We start from the raw sequence: 22466 nt of genomic DNA on the forward strand, positions 1-22466 counted from the left end.
TGAGGAAAGATTCTTGATTGAGAAATTTTTACTTTTGAAACAATGTAAATATACAGAGTATGGGAATAACTGGCAGAGCATCTGTGATATGATATGATTCATTTGTACAAGTCTACATATACATAATTTTTATGTATTTATGAATTTTTTCAAGAAACGAATCTTAATCTTTACACCCCCCTTAATGTAAAGAAAAAAAAAACAACACTATGCCCCCTATATATTTTTTGTTTTTGATCTTCTGTTTTTAATGTTCTTTTCTCTCTCCCTCTCTCTCTCTTTCTTCTTCTCATCTTTTTTCTATCCTATATTAAAACAACTTTCACATGTATTTAATTAAATGTGAACTTGTAAATGTGGATGTCCTTTTGTAAATTTAATACTTGTATACGCTATCTATAATAGATACTTGAAGGAAGATATATTTGTGAACATACTTTTGTATATACTTGTTTGATATAAATGTGAAAGTTAAAATAAAAAAAAAATTAAAAAAAAGATTTTGACATCGCATGTCGAAATGTTTTGATGTCATAGTTACATTGCTAATAACATTATGTCACAGACTCAAGATTCCTTGAACACTCCGCCCACTGAACACTTTAATTGGTCAAAATTTCTAATAAATATTCATGAGGGAGTAGTCCCAGGGAATAGCTCTGATTTTTCAGGGAGTAGTCCTCAGATGAGGGAAATAGTCTCTTCTCAATGAAATAGGCAGTTTTATGGTATTAAATTGATATAGAGTAATAACAGTAGAGGTATAATAATGATAACTATGGTTTCTTTTTGTTCAATAGGTATCTAGATAGAATTATTCGTAGCAGTGACTTACAGGAATTTGCAGCACTGCTTCGGCCTCACCAAAAAGCCGTGACAGCTGATGGTAGGTAAAACAAAGAAAAAATCTCATCCAGAGAGAATAAGGGACCTCCCAGATATTTAAAAGAAAATACCTGAGCTCTAATACATGTGTTTTGGAATTGGAATAATTGGAAGGAATCCATAGTGGCTCAAAATAAGAAGCAGGGGATCATTCCAATTTAAGAGGGATGTTTACCCATGCCATTTGTGACAGAAATGTTTATAGTCTTAAGGAGTTTAACATACATGTTAACTCTACCGATTTAGGCGGGAGTCTACCGCTTTTTCACTCCATCTCCCGCCTACCGATTTAATTCAGAAATCTACCGCTTTTCTACAAAAGTTGCGTCTTAAGTATTTTTGGTTCGCTTGGGTATCCATTTTTGAAGCCACTCTCATAAAATCTCGTTGGATATCGCGTGATTTGACTCGGAAGCATACAAACGCTTTTTTAGTACCGCTGTGTACATAGATTTCAAGCATGAATTTGACAACGACAACAGCACAAGATTACCAGTGATTACATTGGTTACGATAAATTTAGTCAACATCACTGCCATGAACAAGGAGATACAGCTTTTAAGAATTCGATGAAAACGTTTGACATCGTCTATAAAAGCACAGGAGCTCACAATTTTATCATAAATTCAATAGAAATCACTCGATTCACCAAGCCATGTGGCACATCTCTACTTTCGTTTTCGATCATCGCGGGAAATCTGATTTATATAACGAAAGATAGGGACATGTTTTAGATCTAGTTTAAACCATGTCATCATTTGTTTTGTTTAACTACTGAATGAACATTCAAAATTATTGCTTCTAGGCTATATCAGCAAAAATCCCTCTTCAAAATGCTAAGTTAAACAGCCAATCCAAGCAAAATGATGAGCATGAAAAATATTTGAATTTGTACAATTTATGTCAAACTTAAGGTGTTTCTGTCTTCTTCTTTGCAGTTGACATTTAAGATTAATTATTGTAGGATTCATTTAAGGCTACATACATGTATATTACATGAAATATATCTATAATCCAAGCGTAAAACAACGCGTGTGCAATGCTACCGCTTTTGAGGTCTGAATCTCCCTATTTTTCATCACAATAGGTTAACATGTATGAGTTTAATAATAATTTAATTTTGTTTGTATTCTAGTCTCTCATTGGTTGATTTCCAAAAAGGAACACAAATTATTTCTCAATAACCTGGTTTGGTATGGGGACACACCCCCTTGACAACCAGCTGAATCATCTGTATCCATGCAATCCCCTCATTTCCAGTCCTTGGGATTCATGGAAAATTCCAGATTTAATAAATGTACCTTTAACTTCAAACAGTAGCTCGATCTTACCTCATGTAAACAAACATCATGGCTGCTAGAATCTGTGTATAAGTTATTACCTCCCCTTGTTTCACATCACTTCCGTTACTAGGGATGTATTATTGAGCGGCAAATTTGAACTCAAAAAAAAAGCAGCACAATTTTACACCCACATTTGATTAATTATTTTAAAATTAAATTATAAGGAATGACTCTAATTCTTGGCCAAATTATTTGATTATAACATGGTTTGGGTCAGTTTACGCTTTTTTATAATCCTCTTTGCGGATTATAAAGCATAAACTGACCCAAACCAGGTTATAATCGAATAATTTGGCCAAGAATTAGAGTCATTCCTTAAATAATACTGTTGAACTTCGGTATCTCTAACTCCGATATCTCGAATACCATGAGTATGTTGAAGTTGATTTGGAAGTCCCAACCACACATTCTTTAAGTATTTAACCTTCAATATCTCGAATCCTCGGATATCTGGAAGATTTTTCTCAGTCCCATCGGGTTCGAGATAACGAAGTTTGTAATTTTAAAAAAAATAGATGGTTATTGAAAATTAAAAGATATTTATTACAAGCTGAACATGAAGGACCTAAGGAACATAAATTCTCATATTTTTAGCTGATGGTGTAAAATTTGCCTCATTTATCTATAACTTCGAAATTTTAAACCGATCTACTAGTAAACATATTTGGTTCATTTAATTTCAGATTTCTCTAATTGCAGGGCAATGTCCCTTTTGCAAAAAGAGATACTAAGATGAATAATGAAAATATAAGTAACTTCTGAAGAATCAGTGAATTATGGAAATAACAAGGGCATTGCAAAGCAGAGCATTCCCTCACAAAGACCATATCTTAATATCAAGACATTCGACATCGATTCTGATGCAAATTACAATGCTTCCATTTTGCAGTAGGACACACACAAACACGCACACAAAGTGCATTACTACATTCAGAATTTTCTCGAGCTCTGTCATGAGGATTACAAAATTTGTGTTTAAGCTTCCTTGTATTATGAAAATTTAACTTCTTTTTCCCTTAGCCACAAAGGATAGCAAAAGACTACACAGAAATAGTGTCAATTACTTTAAAGAACAAACTATAATATTTGGGGTCTCTATCGATTATAATAGTGAAAATGCATTAATTTTATGAAATCTTCTCTGCTTCTGGATATTATGCCATGATTATCTAAGTACATAGTTATGATGAGCAAGGGTGCTTCTACCAGAATTTCAAGCTAGGCCCTTGGATACCGAAGTTTGGGGGGGGGGGGGGGGCTCTCATGATTATAAACTAAAATTGAATTAATGTTTTAAAATCTGCCTTGGTATATATCCAACATTCATTATGAGCAAGGTTGCCTCTTCCAACTTTGTGAAATGTGTGACCCCATTTTTTAGCTCACCTGAGCTGAAGGCTCAAGTGAGCTTTTCTGATCAAAATTTGTCTGTTGTCTGTCATTAATTGAATATTGCAGCCCATGATATTTTTTGCTTTTGCTTTCTCTGCCTTTTCAATACCATTATACTGAAACTGTCTTCCAGACAGCTCAGAGAATTGAAAACACCAATTGTAACTTTACTAATTTATTGAGAAACAAGATCATAATAATACAACACAAACAATGTTGGATGAAAATGGCCGCAAATTTTGTAGGAGTCAAGGGAGACAACTAGGATACCATAAACAAACGGGCAAACTAGTGGCCTCGCTTAGATGCGAGTGCCATGGAACCCCATGCCTGACACACGCATGATGGCTAGGCACACAAGCTGCACAGCTTTTACACCCTGCCTCTGGCTTGCTACCTGGTTTAGAATTTTAACACCAACCAGCCTGTAGCCTCTCCTACTTTTAGATAGGTAGAGGGGGTCTGAGCACTGAAATGCTGCAGATCCCAAGCAATTTACATTTATTCTACACATTTCCTCAATGGCATTTAACTTCCATGTTAAAACACAGCCATGATACCTCCCTCATGCTTTGGTGCAAATGGGCAGAGACAAACAGGTTAAGCATGTACAAGGCTGATGTCTCCCTTGACCCCGCCACCAACATCGATATGATGTTCCCCACAACAATTTGCACCAAAATTAATATTTATATATATAGCAATCCTAAACTAGGAAATTACAGGTCATCGCATCATCGCAACTGAAATCTGACTAGATAAACAAAGGGCATTACTGAGGAGGGAAAATTTTGCCCTTTCCCCCTAAAATGAATTCCAAACCACCCTGGATATTATTTAAGTAAGCCTTATTCCCCCTTTCCGATAAATGAGTTCCATCATATCTAAATAAACTGCTTTGATGAACATTGATATTTTTGTCATGAAAAATGCAAGCCCCATTAACTTCGGATGTAATGAATTTTCTAATGGCCTTATTCACCTTACGCCGTTTTAAATCAATCTTAGCCCCACCCTTGCCAAGAGGTGCACCATGCCAATAAAGACGGGGAAACATTGTTGACCAAATGAGCAAAGTTTTAGGAAGCAATACATTATAACGATACAAACTACATTGAATTTCATGTGAAAATCTAAGTGCAGTATTGCCAGACGTAGTTAGATCATTTGACCCTGCGTGAATGACTAGTACATCTGGGTGTGGTTGATGTTTGAGTTCATCTGTTAACACTTTGTCAAGATCTTCCCATTTCAGCCCTCTAATTCCCTTCCAAGTGATGTCCATCCCAAGATTAAGGTTCTTTCCACCCGGTCTCCTCCCTGCCTCCTCACCAGCCCAATAAGGTATTGAAGATCCCACTATCCAAATCGTCTTGAAACCTGGAATACTTTGGCAAAATTAGCCTGTATTCCATTTAACAATGCTAACATGTTATAATCTTATGTAGTTTCTGAAAGATTTTGACTCCCACCGGACCAAAGATTTTATTTCTGAATCTGGAAACCCCTGTTTTGCAAGATCTGTAGCCCTGCCTATTCTAAAACTATGTGGTCTAAAGTGTCCTTGAATGTTCCTGAATTGAAGTGCTTTTTGAAGCACGTAGTTGAATTGATATCTTGTTACACCCTTATTGTCGACATGAATAAAGCATAAAAGGGAACCATCATTAGGGCGCAGCGGCAAAAACCTGAGTACCCACTGTACTGGGCAAATATCTGAATTTAACTGTTTGGAAATATGCAATGTTGTTGTATTTCCCATTTGGTCAGTTTTGGACCTGGGAATTAAGATGCTGACCTTGCTTCTAGTAAACGTGATGTGTGCCCTATGGATATTCAGAACTTCACTTACTCTAAGCAAGCCGTGATATGCAATTGAGAAAAGTGTGGAAAATAACACTGCCTCGTAAGATGATCTACACACTGACGGCAATGCTGATACTATATGCTCCAAGATGGATACAGTTAATGGGATTCGAGAATCTAAAGTGATACCTCTCTTTTTGTGGAGACCCTGCAAGGCTTTTTTGACAATGAATGACTGAGTGTTATCTTGTATGCCTCTTAATTTATGGATATATGATAATGCGCTAATGTACAGTGCAGCTGTTCTATAAGCTGTACCTGAAATAGAAAGGTGGGCAATGAAATTAAGCAAATGATCAACAGGAATGGGGAAATACAATGTGGTCCCACAATTATTCAGGAATTTTTTGAAGTTGGTGAGAGCCCCCTGGTAAGCTTTGTATGTGTTTGCTGATAGTGAACCCTGTATGAGTCTGTTTGCCTCCCTTGTTAAATTTCCCACATATTCTTGGGAAGCGGTGTTGGCCATGGATCTGATGCTGGTGCTAGCCGTCGGAATTTGCCCCACTGTGAACGAGAGATAGAATCCACAATAAAATTTGATTTTGAAGGTATGTGTTTTGCTTTAATCAAAATATTGTGTTTGAGACAAGTGAGAACTAGTTTTCTTACAATTTTCATGACCCTTTGTGACTTTGATGTTGTCGAGTTTATGACATGTACCACTGCCATATTGTCAATGTAAAACAAAATTCTATTGTTGGAAAATTGATGTTTCCACAATTCAATGGCTATATAGACCGGGAAAAGCTCTAAAAAGGTCATGTCACGGGTTATGCCTTGTACAAACCAGGAAATGGGCCATTGAGCATATGTCCACTTGCCTGCAAAATATATACCAAAGCCCCCCTTATCTCCCCCTGTGCTATCAGTGTAGAGTTGTAGAGTCTCATTATTCACCCATATATCTTCTGTAATGACTAAAATGCCATTAAATGATTGGAGGAAGTCAAGCCAGACTTTGAGGTCTGCTTTCATTTCTAACGTTACACGGGTATTGTGATGAGGTTTGTTTAGGCCAATTGTTGCATCAATCAAACGTCGACAGAAAGCCCTACCAGGAGCTATAACTCTACATGCAAAATTTAAGAAACCCAATAAAGACTGAAGTTGCTTAAGAGTAACCTTCTTAAGTGTTATAATGTCGAGAATCTTTTGTTTGATTTCATTGATTTTTACCAACGGTAACCTCATGATCATTTCCATCGTATCAAACTCAATGCCCAAGAATGTAAGAACCTGCGTTGGATATACTGTTTTGTCTTTTGCAATAGGGACCCCCAGATCGTTGCACAGATAAAGAAAAGTGTCTAACGTATTTTTGCAAATGGAAAGTTCTTTGCCACAGAAAAGAAAGTCATCTAGATAATGCAGGATTGAGGCATTTTTTGAGCGATCCTGTATAAGCCAATGCAGAAAGCAAGCAAATCTGTCCCAAATTGCACAACTTATTTTGCAACAGAAAGGTAGCATCTTGTCGTAATAAAAACCATCATTGAAGTGAAAACCTAACAAGTCGAAATCATTGCTGTTCACTGGTAGCAACCTAAAGGCTGATTTAATGTCCGACTTCGCCAGAAATGCCCCCCGACCTAATTTTGCAATAATGTGAAGATTAGCGACATCAATCAACCAAACTTGTAAGAGATTTATTAGGACCCGACACTCCAAACCACACTTCTAGTAGATATGATTTTTTGCATAGAGCAGATTAATATTTGATTTGAATTATGCAAGTAGTTGTAGAGTGTTTTGGCTATTAAGAAGCCTCATCAGGGGCCACGGACATAAATCATGGTGTTTGTTTTAGGTGAGACCGGGCGTCACCTATATTCTTGTGTTTGCTGTAAGCTATGATTGGTTGAGAATTAAATAAAGTTTTGCATTCTGGATTTCTAAGAATGGTGTCCCAGTATTTCAGAATTCGTTTTTTCAGTCCTTTAACGCAAGGGTTAAATTTAGTAACCAGCACTGTAGGGTTACGTAATGACTGTTCTTTAGTCTTTTTGATCATGAGTTTTGATCGGTTTGTGTTGACCGTTTCCTAAGTAGAGTAACCTCGCTTTGATAAGTGCGTCTTGAAGTCATTAAGTGTTGCATGTAATATTTCAGGATCAGTAGTGTTTCTTGCATGTCTAATGCATTCTCCTTTAATGAATCCTTTAAACACAGCAGGGCTATGAGCGCTCTGTCTGTGTAGATACTGAAAGTTATTTGTTGGTTTGATAAACGACTTGATATCAAGTTTGTTAAAATTTTGAAATTTCTGTCCTTTATAAACTGTAGTATCAAGGAAGTTCACAGCAGATGGAGAAATTTCAAATGTAAATCTGAGATGCTTGTGACAGTGATTGCCGATATTGAAGAATTCTTCTATCTCTGGTTGCGTTCCATTGAAAATTATGAAACCGTCATCACGGTATCTGCCGTGGAAGACAATTTTGCTGGCATGACGAAATTGTGCCATTATATGCTTTGTGATTTGATACATTCTGATGTCACAGATCTCTGGACTGGGGACTGCCCCCATACTTGCTCCTATTATTTGTTTGTTGTATTTTCCATCGAATTCAAAGTAAAAGTAGATCCTCAGGGTCCGGATATGGAATGTCTAATTGCGTTTTATTGGCCTGTGTGTAAACCTCATTTACCGATGAGAGAAGTTCGTTAAATTCCATGTTTGTGTACATGCTCGTCACATCATAAGTAATTAATAATGCGTTTGTTGGCAATGTGAGGCCTTCGATTTTGGTGATGAAGTCCATAGTGTCTTTAATATACGGTAAGTTGATTGTTTTTGTACAATGGGTACAAGAAAATAATTGCAGTATTGTCCTATTTTCCTCGTTGGCATATCGCACTGCGAGATAATTGGTCTACCAGGTGGTAATTTCCTAATGCTGCATTGACCGTTTATTAGAGTATTGTAAATGTTTGCTGGTATTTTGTGGGTTTTCGGTAAAAGGTATAAATGCCCACATTTGAGTGAAGGTTTTTTGTCATTAAGAAATTTGTAAGTTTCTTTGTCCAGTGACCCATTTGAATGCATTTCGGCAAGTTTATTTTGAATGTTTTCATGCAGTTTGAGCATGTTGGTTTCAGATACTTGCATATAGTGTTTAGATTGCAGTTGGCTTTGTGCTTCTAAGACATACTGGTCTTTGTTCATGATGACAATTGTGTTGCTTTTATCTGCTTTTTCAATAACAATGTCGTTGTTATTTTTAAGAGATAAAATAGCTTCTCTTTCAGCATTTGAGATGTTTGATCTCTTTTTTACAATTTCCAGAGAGGAAAGTTCCAATTTTGTTTTATCTATATACACTCAACAAAATAAGTTAAGGGCCAACTTAAGAATTTTATTTTTTGCAACATATATTGTAAAGGTGGTGGAAACAAATAACATTTTAAAAGTAAACAATTGTAAATCTCTTATAATAAACAAATGAACAACATGTAACAACATGTAACTGTCAAAACAACAAGAATATTCATAAATACAGGATTTCATGAGGAAACAAAAGTCGTGTTTTCAGGGTTTTAATTAACCTGGAAAGTCTTTCAGTATCTTGTATGACCGCCTCTAGCCCGAATTACTTCCCTACATCGATTTGGAAAACTGTTGATCAAATTTCGAAAGTTATCCTGTGGAATTCTTGACCATTCCTCAACAAGAGCAAACTCAAGTTCACGGAGCGTACTTGGTTGGTTTTGCCTTTCTAAAATTTGCTTCTGGAGGATGTCCCATGCATGCTCTATTGGATTCAGGTCAGGTGATTTTGCTGGCCAATCCATCCTTTCGATTGTCTCTTCTTCTAAGTACTGATTGACCACTCTTGCACGGTGGGGCCTGGCATTGTCATCCATCAATATGAAAGTTTCACCGATGGCACCAGCGTAAGGCCTAACAATTGGTGCAAGGATCTCATCCCTGTAACGGACACCTGTTAGCGATCCATTTCTTATGACATACAGGTCTGTGGAGCCATCGTAACTGATACCTGCCCAAACCATGACTGATCCACAACCAAACCGGTCATGTTCAGTGATGCAGCAGTCCTTAAACCTCTCGTTTTTCTTCCTCCATACTCGTCTGCGACCATCATTAAAATCCAGACAAAATCTGGATTCATCAGTCCATAACACTCCTTGGATATGATGATGGTCCCAGTTGATATGGTCTTGAGCAAACTGGAGGCGGCGGTTGCGATGTTCCACGGTCAAAGGTGGGCGCACAGCAGGTCTTCTGGCATGTAATCCAGCATCATGCAGTCTGTTTCTCAAGGTTTGTGTTGAAATTCTTATACCTGTTGCTGTAGATAGCTCTCTGTTCAAAGCAACAGCTGAAGACATTCGATTTCTCTTCGCAAGTAGGGATATTTGTCTATCTTGTCTAACAGTTGTACTTTTTGGACGACCACTTTTAGGTCTCTGTTTGACGCTATTAGTCTCTTCGTATCGTTCCAACAAACGACTTATAACAGAATGACTTACACCAAGTTGCGCTCCAACATGACGCTGTGAACATCCAGCTTGAAGCATTCCAATGGCCCTTGCGGCTTCCTCTACCGTCAGATGTCTTCTTTGAGGCATGAAAACGTGTTAAATGGCAAAAAACAACAAATATTGTACAAATAATCGAATCTTGTTCCTTTTTGAGGTTGTCAATGAGTATACAATACAGCCAGTATCACAGAAATGTGGATAATGCAAAACTTTCAATTGGCAAAAATCACAGGAATGGAGCACAAATCAAGAGTGTGTTTGAATAACAATCCATAAAAATGTATGGAAACCCAGATAAAACAAAAAAGTGCAACAAAAAAATAGTTATAGATTTTAAAACTTTCAAAATTGTAAGTGGCCCTTAACTTTTTTTGTTGAGTATATATTCCTCGAGTTCGCTGCATGTATATGGCGGTTTGTAGCCAGATTTTGTGTTAAAGGGGTGAATGGCATTGTCGTCTCCGATTTCAAAGTGGAATTTGCATCTGAGTTTCCTGGCAAATTCTTCAAAATCTTTGAGCAGCAGTCTTTTAGCATTGTCGCTTTTAGGTGTTGGAATAAATTTTAAGCCTTTGCTTAGAACTGAGAGTTCATGTTGGGATAAGTTGTATCTTGATAGATTGAGAACAAACTTTCCCCCTGTGGCCGTAGTTTCCTTGCAGTGAGCTTTAACCTCCCGTAAATAATTAGGAGTGCATTTAGCATTTTTGCATTGTTTACTCCGTCTATTTATTTGTCGAGCCATTCGAATAGAGGAGCAGTAGGTGGTAAATATATTGTATATAGCGAGGCGCTATAGATCAACAATGAGTATTTTGATGAAATAACGAATCCGTCTAATTATCAATAAGTGTTGATAGATTAGAGGACAAGAAGAGTAAGTGGCTTTGAAAATAGACATCAATCAACCAAGCCTGTCGTAAATTTAGCAGGGCTCGACACTCTGGACCACTTATGATTTTTTTCAATAAAATGTTATTATGGAGGCATAGAGTGTTTCGGCGGTTTTTAAAGAGAAATATGATTTTTTGCTCTTAAGGCCCGCCATCATCAGGAGCCCACCTGAGTATTAGTCTTAAGCTATTGTAAGCGTGACTTAATTATCATTTCGCCTATGTTTTTTTGTTTACTGTAGGCGATTATTGGTTCATCGATAAATAACTCTTTGCAAATTGTGTTTATTTGCAAAATGTTCCAGTGTTTGAGAAGGCGTTTTTTTTAACCCTTGATATATGAATTGTATTTGGTAATCATAACATTTGGTTGACGCTGTTTTTCTTTCATGATTTTTTCGTGCAAGTACTTTTTTCTGTTTGTTTTGCCCATTTCAGTGATAATGGGATTGATTTCCCTATCAGAATAACCTCTCTTGATTAAGTGTGTCTTAAAGTTTGTTAAAACTGTTGTCAGGATAGATGAATCATTTATATTTCTTGCATGTCTGATGCATTCACGTTTTATAAGTCCTTTTTAAAAATACTGAAGGACTGTAGGCGCTTTCTCTGTGTAAATACTGAAAATTATTTGTTGGTTTTACATATGATTGTATATCGAGGACATTACTCTTTTGGAATCTCAGGCCTTTGTATACTGTGGTGTCAAGAAAGTTAACACTTTCATCTGAGATTTCAAAGGTGAATTTTAAGTGATCGTGACAGGTATTGCCGATATCGAAGAATTCTAGAATTTCCTCTTTTGTGCCGTTGAAGGCTATAAACCCGTCATCTCTATATCTACCATGATAGAGGACTTGGTTGGCGAATTTGAATTTTGACATAATATGATTTGTGATTTGATACATTCTTGTATCTGAGATTTCAGGGGATGGTATCGCACCCATACTACAGCCTATAATTTGTTTGTAGTATTTTCCATTGAATTCAAAGTAATTGTTTTCTAAGACACACTTTAATAGGAAGATAAGATCTTCAGCATCTGGATAAGGGATGTCTCTTTGTGGCTTGTTAGCGCTTTGATATGCTTCATTGACGGCAGAGAGGAGCTCGTCAAATTCCATGTTAGTGTACATACTTGTTACGTCATATGTAATCATCAGCACGTCTGCTGGAAGTTTGAGGGTTTCTATTCTGTTGATAAAATCTGTAGTGTCCTTAATATATGTTGATTGTTTTTGTACTATAGGAATGAGAAAATAATCACAGTAAGCGCCTATGTTACGTGTTGGCGTATTGCACTGTGAAATAATTGGGCGGCCAGGTGGTAGCTGTCTGATGCTGCATTGGCCTTTCATGAGGGCATCTCGTACATTATCTTTGATTTTGTGTATTTTAGGGAGCAAGTATAGATGACCGCATTTTAATGAGGGTCTGTTATTCGCATAGAAAGCGATATGTTTCCTTATCTATTGTTCCCTTTGAGTGCATTTCAGTGATTTTATTTTGTATCATTTTATGCAAGTTGTGTAAGTTGGGTTTTTCAACTAGCATGTAATGTTTGGATTGCAATTGGCGCAATGCTTCTGAGACATATAAGTCTTTGTCCATAATAACAATTGTGTTGCTTTTGTCCGCTTTTTTGATAACAATATTGTTATTGTTTCTCAGAGAATTAAGTGCTTCTCTTTCTAGTTTAGAAGTATTGTTGTGTATTTTCCTGATTGGAATAGATGATAGTTCTAATTTCGTTTTGTCAATGTATTGTTCTAGAGTATTACAAGCGAGTGGGGGTTTGGTTATTGAAAATTAAAAGATATTTATTACAAGCTGAACATGAAGGACCTAAGGAACATAAATTCTCATATTTTTAGCTGATGGTGTAAAATTTGCCTCATTTATCTATAACTTCGAAATTTTAAACCGATCTACTAGTAAACATATTTGGTTCATTTAATTTCAGATTTCTCTAATTGCAGGGCAATGTCCCTTTTGCAAAAAGAGATACTAAGATGAATAATGAAAATATAAGTAACTTCTCAAGAATCAGTGAATTATGGAAATAACAAGGGCATTGCAAAGCAGAGCATTCCCTCACAAAGACCATTTCTTAATATCAAGACGGCATTCGACGTCGATTCTGATGCAAATTACAATGCTTCCATTTTGCAGTAGGACACACACAAACACACACACAAAGTGCATTACTACATTCAGAATTTCCTCGAGCTCTGTCATGAGGATTACAAAATTTGTGTTTAAGCTTCCTTGTATTATGAAAATTTAACTTCTTTTTCCCTTAGCCACAAAGGATAGCAAAAGACTACACAGAAATAGTGTCAATTACTTTAAAGAACAAACTATAATATTTGGGGTCTCTATCGATTATAATAGTGAAAATGCATTAATTTTATGAAATCTTCTCTGCTTCTGGATATTATGCCATGATTATCTAAGTACATAGTTATGATGAGCAAGTGTGCTTCTACCAGAATTTCAAGCTAGGCCCTTGGATACCGGGGTTTGGGGGGGGAGGGAGCCTCTCATGATTATAAACTAAAATTGAATTAATGTTTTAAAATCTGCCTTGGTATATATCCAGCATTCATTATGAGCAAGGTTGCCTCTTCCAACTTTGTGAAATTTGTGACCCCATTTTTTAGCTCACCTGAGCTGAAGGCTCAAGTGAGCTTTTCTGATCAAAATTTGTCTGTTGTCTGTCATTGTTGTTGTTGTCGTCATCGTCGTCGTTAACTTTTCACATTTTCATCTTCTTCTCAAGAATCACTGGATCATTTTTCAACCAAACTTGCCAGAAAGTATCTTTGGGTGAAGGATATTCAAGTTTGTTCAAATGAAGGGCCAAGCCCTCTTGCAAGGGGAGATAATTATGAATTAATGAAAAATTAATTGCATCTTTTAAAAATCTTCTGCTCCAGAACCACTTCGCCAGGAAAGATGAAACTCGTGTGGAAGCATCCTCAGGTAGTGTAGATTCAAGTTTGTTCAAATCATGACCCCCAGGGTTAGGGCGGGGCCACAATGGGTGATAAGAGTTTTACATAGGGGTATATAGGGAAAATCTTTAAAAATCTTCTTCTCCAGAACCACTGTGCCAGGAAAGATGAAACTCATGTGGAAGCATCCTCAGGTAGTGTAGATTCAATTTTATACAAATCATGATCCCCGGGGGTAGGGCGGGGCCACAATGGCTGATCAAAAGTTTTACATAGGAATATACAGAAAAATCTTTTAACATTCTTCTTCTCCAGAACCACTGTGCCAGGAAAGATGAAACACATGTGGAAGCATCTTCAGGTAGTGCAGATTCAAGTTTGTTCAAATCATGACCCCTAGGGGTAGGGCGGGGCCACAATGTAAAGTTTTACATAGGAATACATAGGATTTTTTTTTTTTTAAATCTTCTCCAGAACCATTGGACCAGGAAAGGTGAAACTCATGTGGGAGCATCCTCAGGTAGTGTAGATTCAAGTTTGTTCAAATTATGACCCCTGTGGTAGGGCAGGGCCACAATGGTTGGTCAAAGTTTTAAATAGGAATACCTAGGAAAAATCTTTTAAAAATCTTCTTCTCAAGATCAGCAAAGCTATGAATGGTGATATTTATATGGAAACATCCTCAGTTTAGAGTTAATTCAAGTTTGTTCATATCATGACCCTGGGGGGTAAGGTAGGGCCATGATGGGTAATCAGATCTTTACACTGTATATAGGAAAAATCTTTCAAACTCTTCCTCTCAAGAGTGGCAAAATTATATATGTATGCTTTATTAATATATTGACATTCTCAAGTAATAAAACTTTCAAATCCCCCTCCCCCAACAAGTAAACTTTTCAATACTGAGCTGATTTGTGTTTTTTAAATAGCCCATGTGCTCAGGTGAGCGATGTGGCCCATGGGTCTCTTGTTCTCTGTTCCTCTACTCTGCCTCTGGTAAGCATACTAAGTGTATAGTTACAAGTAAAAGTGATGCAAAGCATCAAATCGGCCGCTAACAAAATCTAACATTTCTAAAAGTACTTTCACAAATTTATGAAAGCATCCATGCAAAGAAAGCACTTTTCAAGATATTCAAAGCTGAAATAGTGATCATTTTTAATTCAGGCTGTCTTCAAAGCAAAATACTAGTTAAAAAAATATATATTTTTTAAAAATAATAAAAATATATATTTTTTAAAAATAATAAAAATTTTACTGCATTTTCTTATCAGTTGGATTCATCGATGCCATAACGTCAATGATTAATGATAAGAAATTATTGTCATCAAAATGATGATGTAGGTCTCTCATGGTGAACCACGTGCTGATACCATAGATCTTTGTCACGTGATAAAGCATATGATTTCTGCAGAGTAGGTTATGCTGCACGGCGCGGTGCAAAATGTAGAAAAATAATTCTTGTGTCATTCGTAAGTGTAGCATATTCAAATCAATTTTTACTTGTTGAATTTTTTTCAATTTTTATTTATCTTGCACTTTTATCACGTCGTTTTTATCCGGAAAAACCATGACGATTGCCTTTCGTATCTTACACACTCCCAAGATGGGGAGTATCTATTGTAAACTCTATTTATCTAAGCATGAATTATCAATTATCGGATGCGAAATGATAATGTAATTGAAACATGATAACAGCGATTAAAACTTAGTTTACAGCAAGTTTTAAAAATATTTTACTCATGATTTTGTTCATGTTATCCTTTAAAAATTATTTTAATGAACTAATAAAAAAATAACATCTCATTTCCCCATGTGCACTTTCTAACACAACCACAAATAGATCGGCCGCTGCTGCGGCCGATAATGATGATCAATGGTGTCCCTTTAAAGGACAAATGCAATGTACCTTACCTACTGATAAATTTTCAAGATACTAGTATTCTTAATTTAAGATCATTGTTCCATTAGATGTTCATAGACAAAAAAACAGTATGCATCAGCAGGAATTTTGAAAAGATTTCAATTGATAAAAATTCTTGTATAATTCAAAGAAAAATATAACATTTTTGTTATCTTTTCATAAAAATATGTTTTTAAAAAGTTAAAGCCGCTTAATCCGAAACAGGCACATATTATCTTACACAAGAAAAGTACGTCATTACATAGAAAATATAGAAAAATGAATTATATGATTGATTTAATAGTTTATTACAACAATCCTTACAAGGAAAACACATATATCAAAAACCTTATTGACAAACAGAGGTTCCTGACTGGAAGTTAAGATCTGTTGTGAAGTCACCTTTGAAAAAAATGAATTTATCGGTTTTATCTAATTATGAAGATAATTCAAACCGGAGTATTTTTTTCCATTAGTAGAAGCCATAGAAGTCATAATATATCTTTTAAAAATTAAGGAATTAATTGAATATAATCCATAGTAATTTTTATATTAATATGCATATTTAAAGAATAAAGGAAAATCAGATATTTTTTTAAAGGAAGTTTAGTAATGAAGGCTAAAATATTGTTTTGTGTACAGGTATAAGTATACTTTGTTCTGAAAAAAATGCTCGATTTTGTTCTTCATGAGATATGATAAATTAAATTTTTCGAAGGTGGTTTCACGTGATATCAACATAGGATTATTTTTTGTGTGACGTAACAAAAATTATTTTTTTAAACTTATGAATTTTGATATGTTTTAAAAGAAAAAGACTTTGCATGGAGATATAATTTGACAAAAGTTGAAACAATTTATGGACAATTATTTTTCAAGAAGAAAAACAAATATATTTTTTTGCGATCAGAATCGGACTAAGCGGCTTTAAGTATTTAATCATGAAAATAGAAATCTTAGTAGATAACATTTATTTCACATTTTAGAGTTTGACATTTCTAACAATGGTCTTTTTATAGTATTTAAAGTGATAGATATTCCAGTTTGAAAAATTCATTGACCATCAAGGCTTTAGAAGTGACTGTGAAATGTGTTTTACATGTATTATCTTTTAGGTGCAGTTTTAAAGTGATAGATATTTAGTTTAAAAAGTCATTGGCCATCTTTCTCATATCTGAACCCATAAATGGGTGCAAATATTTATATTTTGTGGAAATTCATCTTTTTTGAAATAAAAATCTCTTTTCTAAATTATATAATAATTGTGACATTTCTAAGGACTTTTCCTTCTGCAGCACACTGTCAATTAAGTTAAGAAATCCATTTTTTCACTTTGTGTTGTCAATAAATGGGAAAAAAAATCCTCCAAAGATTTTAAAATTGCCTAAATATGCATATTATGAATATGTCCTTATGTGATATAAATTCAAATTTTTTAATCTTTGCCCATTCGGATAAAGAGAGATATGTAAAAGGACTCTCAAATGTTGCCCGTGGATGAAAAAAAGGAATATATTTAGTTGGCCCAGAAAAAAAACAACAAACTTGTATTATAATTAATATTCAGGTGACAGTTAAGGCACAAGGACAAGTGTTCTTAGAAACACTAGTGTTAAAGATTAAAAATCTATTAATTTTAAATTTGTTCTAAGATAAAAAGATGTGAGAAAAATTATGATTGATGTAAATTATCTATTTTTTCAATTATTTCCATTATACTATACATTCTGGTCGTGAGATGAAATTAGAACAGAAAATTGGTTAAAAATGTTTAAGAATTTTTATTAGTAGAACTGCATATGGAATAAAAGGAAACAATTTAAAAAGGAAACAATTAAAATTTACACAATGCACCTCTGCTTGTATGGGTAAGGGTTAGGCCAGGTAAAATTAATCTTTAGATTCTCATCCTAATTTGCCAAAAAATTGGGGCGGGTGGGCGGATTTTATTTTTTATTTTTTATAATTGTTAATTTATATATAGGCCTAAGTATCAACAAAACAATGGACGCCCCGTACACATTTTTTTCATTACCTTAATGCAAATATGAATAGATTTAATTCTTTTCATATTCTTTTAAATATTTAAAGAAAATTTTTGCTTTAAAAGTTAAATATTTATTGTTAATTAACAAATTATCAAGTACACATTATACGGCACACCCTGAACAAAATGAGGTGAAAAATCTAGGCCTTCTCTTAAAGTCTGTCTACGATGTTGTAGATTTTTTTTTATTTCAAAGCTAAGTCACACAGCTGGAGATCGTTATATATAACTTGACTTTCCTCGTCTATTTTTACTTAGTTACATTCTCTCTACATACTTGCTCCTGCCAGTGATGGTATCTATACGTGTTTATGCTATTTTGTCTTCTCTGCCTTCTCTATACTGACAAAGTATCTTTTCCTTACACATTTAAACTGCTTTTATTGCCGATTTTTCTCCATTCTTCACATGGCGTTTTTGCTATAAATAGCGACACGCGACTTTTAATACAGACGGGAGATAACTCGTAAACTTTGACCCAAATTCTTACTGAATAAAAATACATGAAAATACCCAAAAATCAAAATAAAAAACATCGGGGCGGGACATTTTGAGAGGGGCGGGCGGGGATGAGAATCTAAAGATTAATTTTATATGGCCTTATGTATTTTTCTGCTATAGCTGCAACAATAATTCACATACTAACAAATAAAGAAAGCATTTTATTCTTTAACTAAGATGAATATGAAATGTAGTCATTTTGAAAAAAGAATGGTTGTATATGGATTAGCAACCCTACACACAGTAATTCATTGACAGGTTCCAGCATACTGGACAGGGCAGCGATAGAACACAACCTTCTGTCAGCGAGTAAGCTCTACAACAACATTTCCTTCGCAGAACTCGGATCCCTTCTAGAAATTCCACCTTCAAAGGTATATTTATACATCTAGTACTGCATTTATAATAGTTATTTTCTAAAATTTGGCAAAGATACATGATAATAGAACTCAATTTCTTATTTAATTACAGTATGTCTGAAAAATTATACTAATTATTTCCTTTTTGCACTTTGCAGGCAGAGAAGATAGCTTCTCAAATGATCACAGAAGGACGCATGCATGGCTGTATAGATCAAATTGATTCTATTGTGCATTTTGAAGGTAAATTAATACACTGTAGTTCATTAAAGAGGTTCACTCCTCAGCTTTCAAGCAGATTTTTGTCTACATATATAATGTTTTAGTTATAAAAATTAAATTCCAAACCTAAAACATTTAGTGAGGAACTACATTTTGTGGCGGAAGGTTTTTTAGAAGAAAAAGATCAATATTCCAGTGAGCAATGTGGCCCATGGACCCCTTGTTATATTTTTAACACCAGAAAAAAATTCCCAGTGCAGAAAGGTCAAATAATTTAATTACTAAATGCAGAGTTTGAGAACTGAATAGTTTGAAGCTATTTTTTTAGTGTTATTATTCAGATGAAAAAAGACTATGTTTGTTCCAATAATTAATTTGCAAAATTTGAAAAAAAATATTAAAAGGGAAAACTTTGAAAATTAATTTATGTATGCGTAAGACATAATTATAGTGCAAAAAGGTCATTTTAATTGCTCCATAGTGCAAAACGTACAATGTACAAAAAATTCTCAATACTTTTGATAACAGAATGCAACCTTCTTAAGTGTCATTATTTTGACTAATTTTTCTATTTTCCATGACAAAAAGATTTAATGATTTGATCCATCCAGCAGGAAGAAAGATAGTTCTGGTGCTCATAAATCCTTTGTCATGTTTTTACAGCTCTTGTGAAAAATGATGATAAAAATAAAGTTGTATTACTTGGCTTTCTTCACCTGATGACTTAATGAAGGTTCTGTTCACAGCATTGGAATTTTGCAAAAAAAATTGTTAGATAGGTTAATCTTTTGCTAAGCTTTATATCATGCTGGAAATGATCCCACAATTACTAATCATGTTCTTAAAAAAAATCATGTGATAATTACAAACAAATTAATTTTTATTATTCATGTATAAAATGAAATAATTGTAAGAAGCAAGATATGCCAATTTAAATTGAACAAAAATACAGGTTTACAGAAATGCATAGTTATTCCAAACTTTTAAATCAAGTAAAAAATCAAACATGCAATTATTCCAAACTTTTAAATCAAATAAAAAATCAAAAGTGGATGAACCTGAGGATCCTCCTTATTGACTGAGAGTTATAGTTCTGATGAGAAATGGTTATAGTGAATACCCGTATAATGAATTGACACACAGCAAGGTGATTTTCATTCCCTGTAGGCTGTAAAACTAATGAATATAACAAATTACATTTATAACAAAGAAAGTCCCCTGCAGTTCATTATAAGCATGTTTTACCATATCGAGTTAAGGACGTTGGATCCTGAGTTTTTGAGTGGATTTTGGTCATGCCCATTATTTATAAAATTCTGCATCATTTTTAAGTTCTAACATTAAATCTGAATTCTACAATGCAAATTGCACTATATTCAATCAAAAAAACCGCGCTTAAATTTCATTTAAGTAGAATTAAGCTAGGGACTATATTTTGTGGCGGAAGGTTTTTTAGACGAAAATGATCAGTTTTTCCCCTTTTGAACTATAACAGTACTTTTAATTTTGGATTCCTATTGTTCCATGCTGATTGCACACAAAGCTGTTTTTTGCAGTGAAATGTGTTATGCTGGTTCTGAAATATCTATTAAATTATTCCTTATGAATTCTTTCAACAAATTGTGACAAATAGAGTAAATATATTCTGAAAACCCGGGAAAAAATTTAGTCAATTTTAACGTAAAATTGACACTTTTTTAGTAATATCTGAAAATTTACATCATATACCCCCACTTTTGGTGTTCTTTTCTAAATATTCAAGATACCTTTGACCTATTTGCTTAAAATCAGAAAAAGTTTAAGACTTTAAAATAATTTTCTTGCTTATTTAATTTTCAATACCAGAAAAATCACATTTTATTAGTGCAGAAAGGTCAAATAATTGATTATGCGAAGCAATTAGAAATTTTTTCTTAGTCACAATTTTAAAGTGTCTTTTTTTAAACAAACTAAGAGTTCATTTTGTTCCATGCTTTAATTGGATAAAAATATTGGAGGGAAATTGTCAAAAATTTAATTTTTGATTAAGACACAAATTTCAGAGCAAAAAGGTCATATTAAATGTACTGTAGCGCCAAAAGAAGCATATTGACCCCCATTTTTTGATTTGAATTTTAATTAAGCTATGTATGTAGAAATTTAAAATATACTTGGCAAAAAAGTTTAAGACTTTAAATATCAGGATCGAACGTCGTTAACTTATAAACAGTTCAACATTGAAATAGATATTATTTTGATGTTTGAATTTTATACATATCTTTAAATAACATTAAATCAAGATGAGATACTTAAATCACCACCATTTTGGAATTGATAATTCTTTTTTTTGTGCTATCAAAAGCATTGAGGTCAGTTTGACCTGATGAATTTTTGAAGTACAAACTAATTGGAGATAAGTTTCTGCTGCATGTTTAATAAAAAGACAAGAAAAGGGATCTGGTCAGTCATTTACTAATGTCAATTATGCTGTTTTTAGCTCACCTGAGCCGAAGGCTCAAGTGAGCTTTTCTGATCACATTTTGTCCGTCGTCCGTCCGTCTGTCTAGCTGTCCGTCTGTCTGTCTGTCTGTCCGTCCGTCCGTCTGTAAACTTTTCACATTTTCGACTTCTTCTCAAGAACCACTGGGCCAATTTTGACCAAACTTGGTACAAAGCATCCTTGGGTAAAGGGGATTTTAAATTGTTAAAATTAAGGGACATATCCCCTCGCAAGGGGAGATAATGAAGAAAAGACAAAAATAGGGTTGGGTCATTAAAAAATCTTCTTCTCAAGAACCACTGGGCCAGTAAAGCTGAAACTTATGTGGAAGCATCCTGGGGTAGTGTAGATTCTAAATTGTTCAAATCATGACCCCCAGGGGTAGGGCGGGGCCACAATGGGGAATCAAAGTTTTACATAGAAATATATAGGAAAAATCTTTGAAAATCTTCTTCTCAAGAACCACTGGGCCAGAAAAGCTGAAACTTATGTTGAAGCATCCTGGGGTAGTGTAGATTCTAAATTATATAAATCATGACCCCCGGGGGTTGGGCGGGGCCACAATGGGGAATCAAAGTTTTACATAGAAATATAAAGGAAAAATCTTTGAAAATCTTCTTTTCAAGAACCACTGGGTCAGAAAAGCTGAAACTTACGTGGAAGCATCCTGGGGTAGTGTAGATTCTAAATTTTTCAAATCATAACCCCCGGGGCTTGGGTGGGGCCACAATTGGGAATCAAAGTTTTACAAAGAAATATAAAGGAAAAATCTTTGAAAATCTTCTTCTCAAGAACCACTGGGCCAGAAAAGCTGAAACTTATTTTGAAGCATCCTGGGGTAGTGTAGATTCTAAATTGTTCATATCATGACCCCCGGGGGTAGGGTGGGGCCACAATGGGGAATCAAAGTTTTACATAGAAATATAAAGGAAAAATCTTTGAAAATCTTCTTTTCAAGAACCACTGGGTCAGAAAAGCTGAAACTTATGTGGAAGCATCCTAGGGTAGTGTAGATTCTAAATTGTTCAAATCATAACCCCCGGGGCTTGGGTGGGGCCACAATTGGGAATCAAAGTTTTACAAAGAAATATAAAGGAAAAATCTTTGAAAATC

General features: G+C 34.7%; 3 protein-coding genes across 3 annotated transcripts in view; 2 read left to right on the plus strand and 1 right to left on the minus strand.

Moving 5' to 3' along the window:
• Nucleotides 1-14097, plus strand: part of LOC134244601 (transient receptor potential cation channel subfamily M member-like 2) — a 117597-nt gene extending 103500 nt beyond the window's left edge. Inside the window, exon 27 of the transcript XR_009987254.1 lies at nucleotides 13746-14097. The gene's annotated coding sequence lies outside the window, so the exon portion shown is untranslated. The remainder of the gene's footprint in view (nucleotides 1-13745) is intronic.
• LOC134244604 (COP9 signalosome complex subunit 4-like) overlaps nucleotides 1-22466 on the plus strand; it is a 58646-nt gene that overhangs the window by 34357 nt on the left and 1823 nt on the right. The window contains exons 8-10 of the mRNA XM_062726859.1: nucleotides 801-886; nucleotides 18552-18667; nucleotides 18811-18895. Of these exons, the coding sequence (XP_062582843.1) occupies nucleotides 801-886; nucleotides 18552-18667; nucleotides 18811-18895 (287 nt within the window). The remainder of the gene's footprint in view (nucleotides 1-800; nucleotides 887-18551; nucleotides 18668-18810; nucleotides 18896-22466) is intronic.
• LOC134244566 (uncharacterized) lies at nucleotides 4660-6464 on the minus strand. The gene is made up of 2 exons (XM_062726821.1): nucleotides 6326-6464; nucleotides 4660-5993 (listed from the first exon to the last, which is right to left on the minus strand). Exons 1-2 carry the CDS (start codon nucleotides 6462-6464, stop codon nucleotides 5053-5055), a joined length of 1080 nt encoding a protein of 359 aa, XP_062582805.1. The 3' UTR covers nucleotides 4660-5052.

The sequence above is a fragment of the Saccostrea cucullata genome, unplaced genomic scaffold (genome assembly GCF_032062105.1).
Source record: "Saccostrea cucullata isolate Sc308-1 unplaced genomic scaffold, CSIRO_AGI_Scuc_v1 ctg33, whole genome shotgun sequence".
Taxonomy (NCBI): Eukaryota; Metazoa; Mollusca; class Bivalvia; order Ostreida; family Ostreidae; genus Saccostrea; species Saccostrea cuccullata.

Coding starts and splice junctions, on each gene's coding strand:
- LOC134244566 (XM_062726821.1), bottom strand. CDS start 6,464: ATGAAAGCAGACCTCAAAGTCTGGCTTGACTTCCTCCAATCATTTAAT. Junction 5,994..6,325: donor GGGAGATAAGGGGGGCTTTG/GTATATATTTTG, acceptor TCTCGTTCACAG/TGGGGCAAATTCCGACGGCT.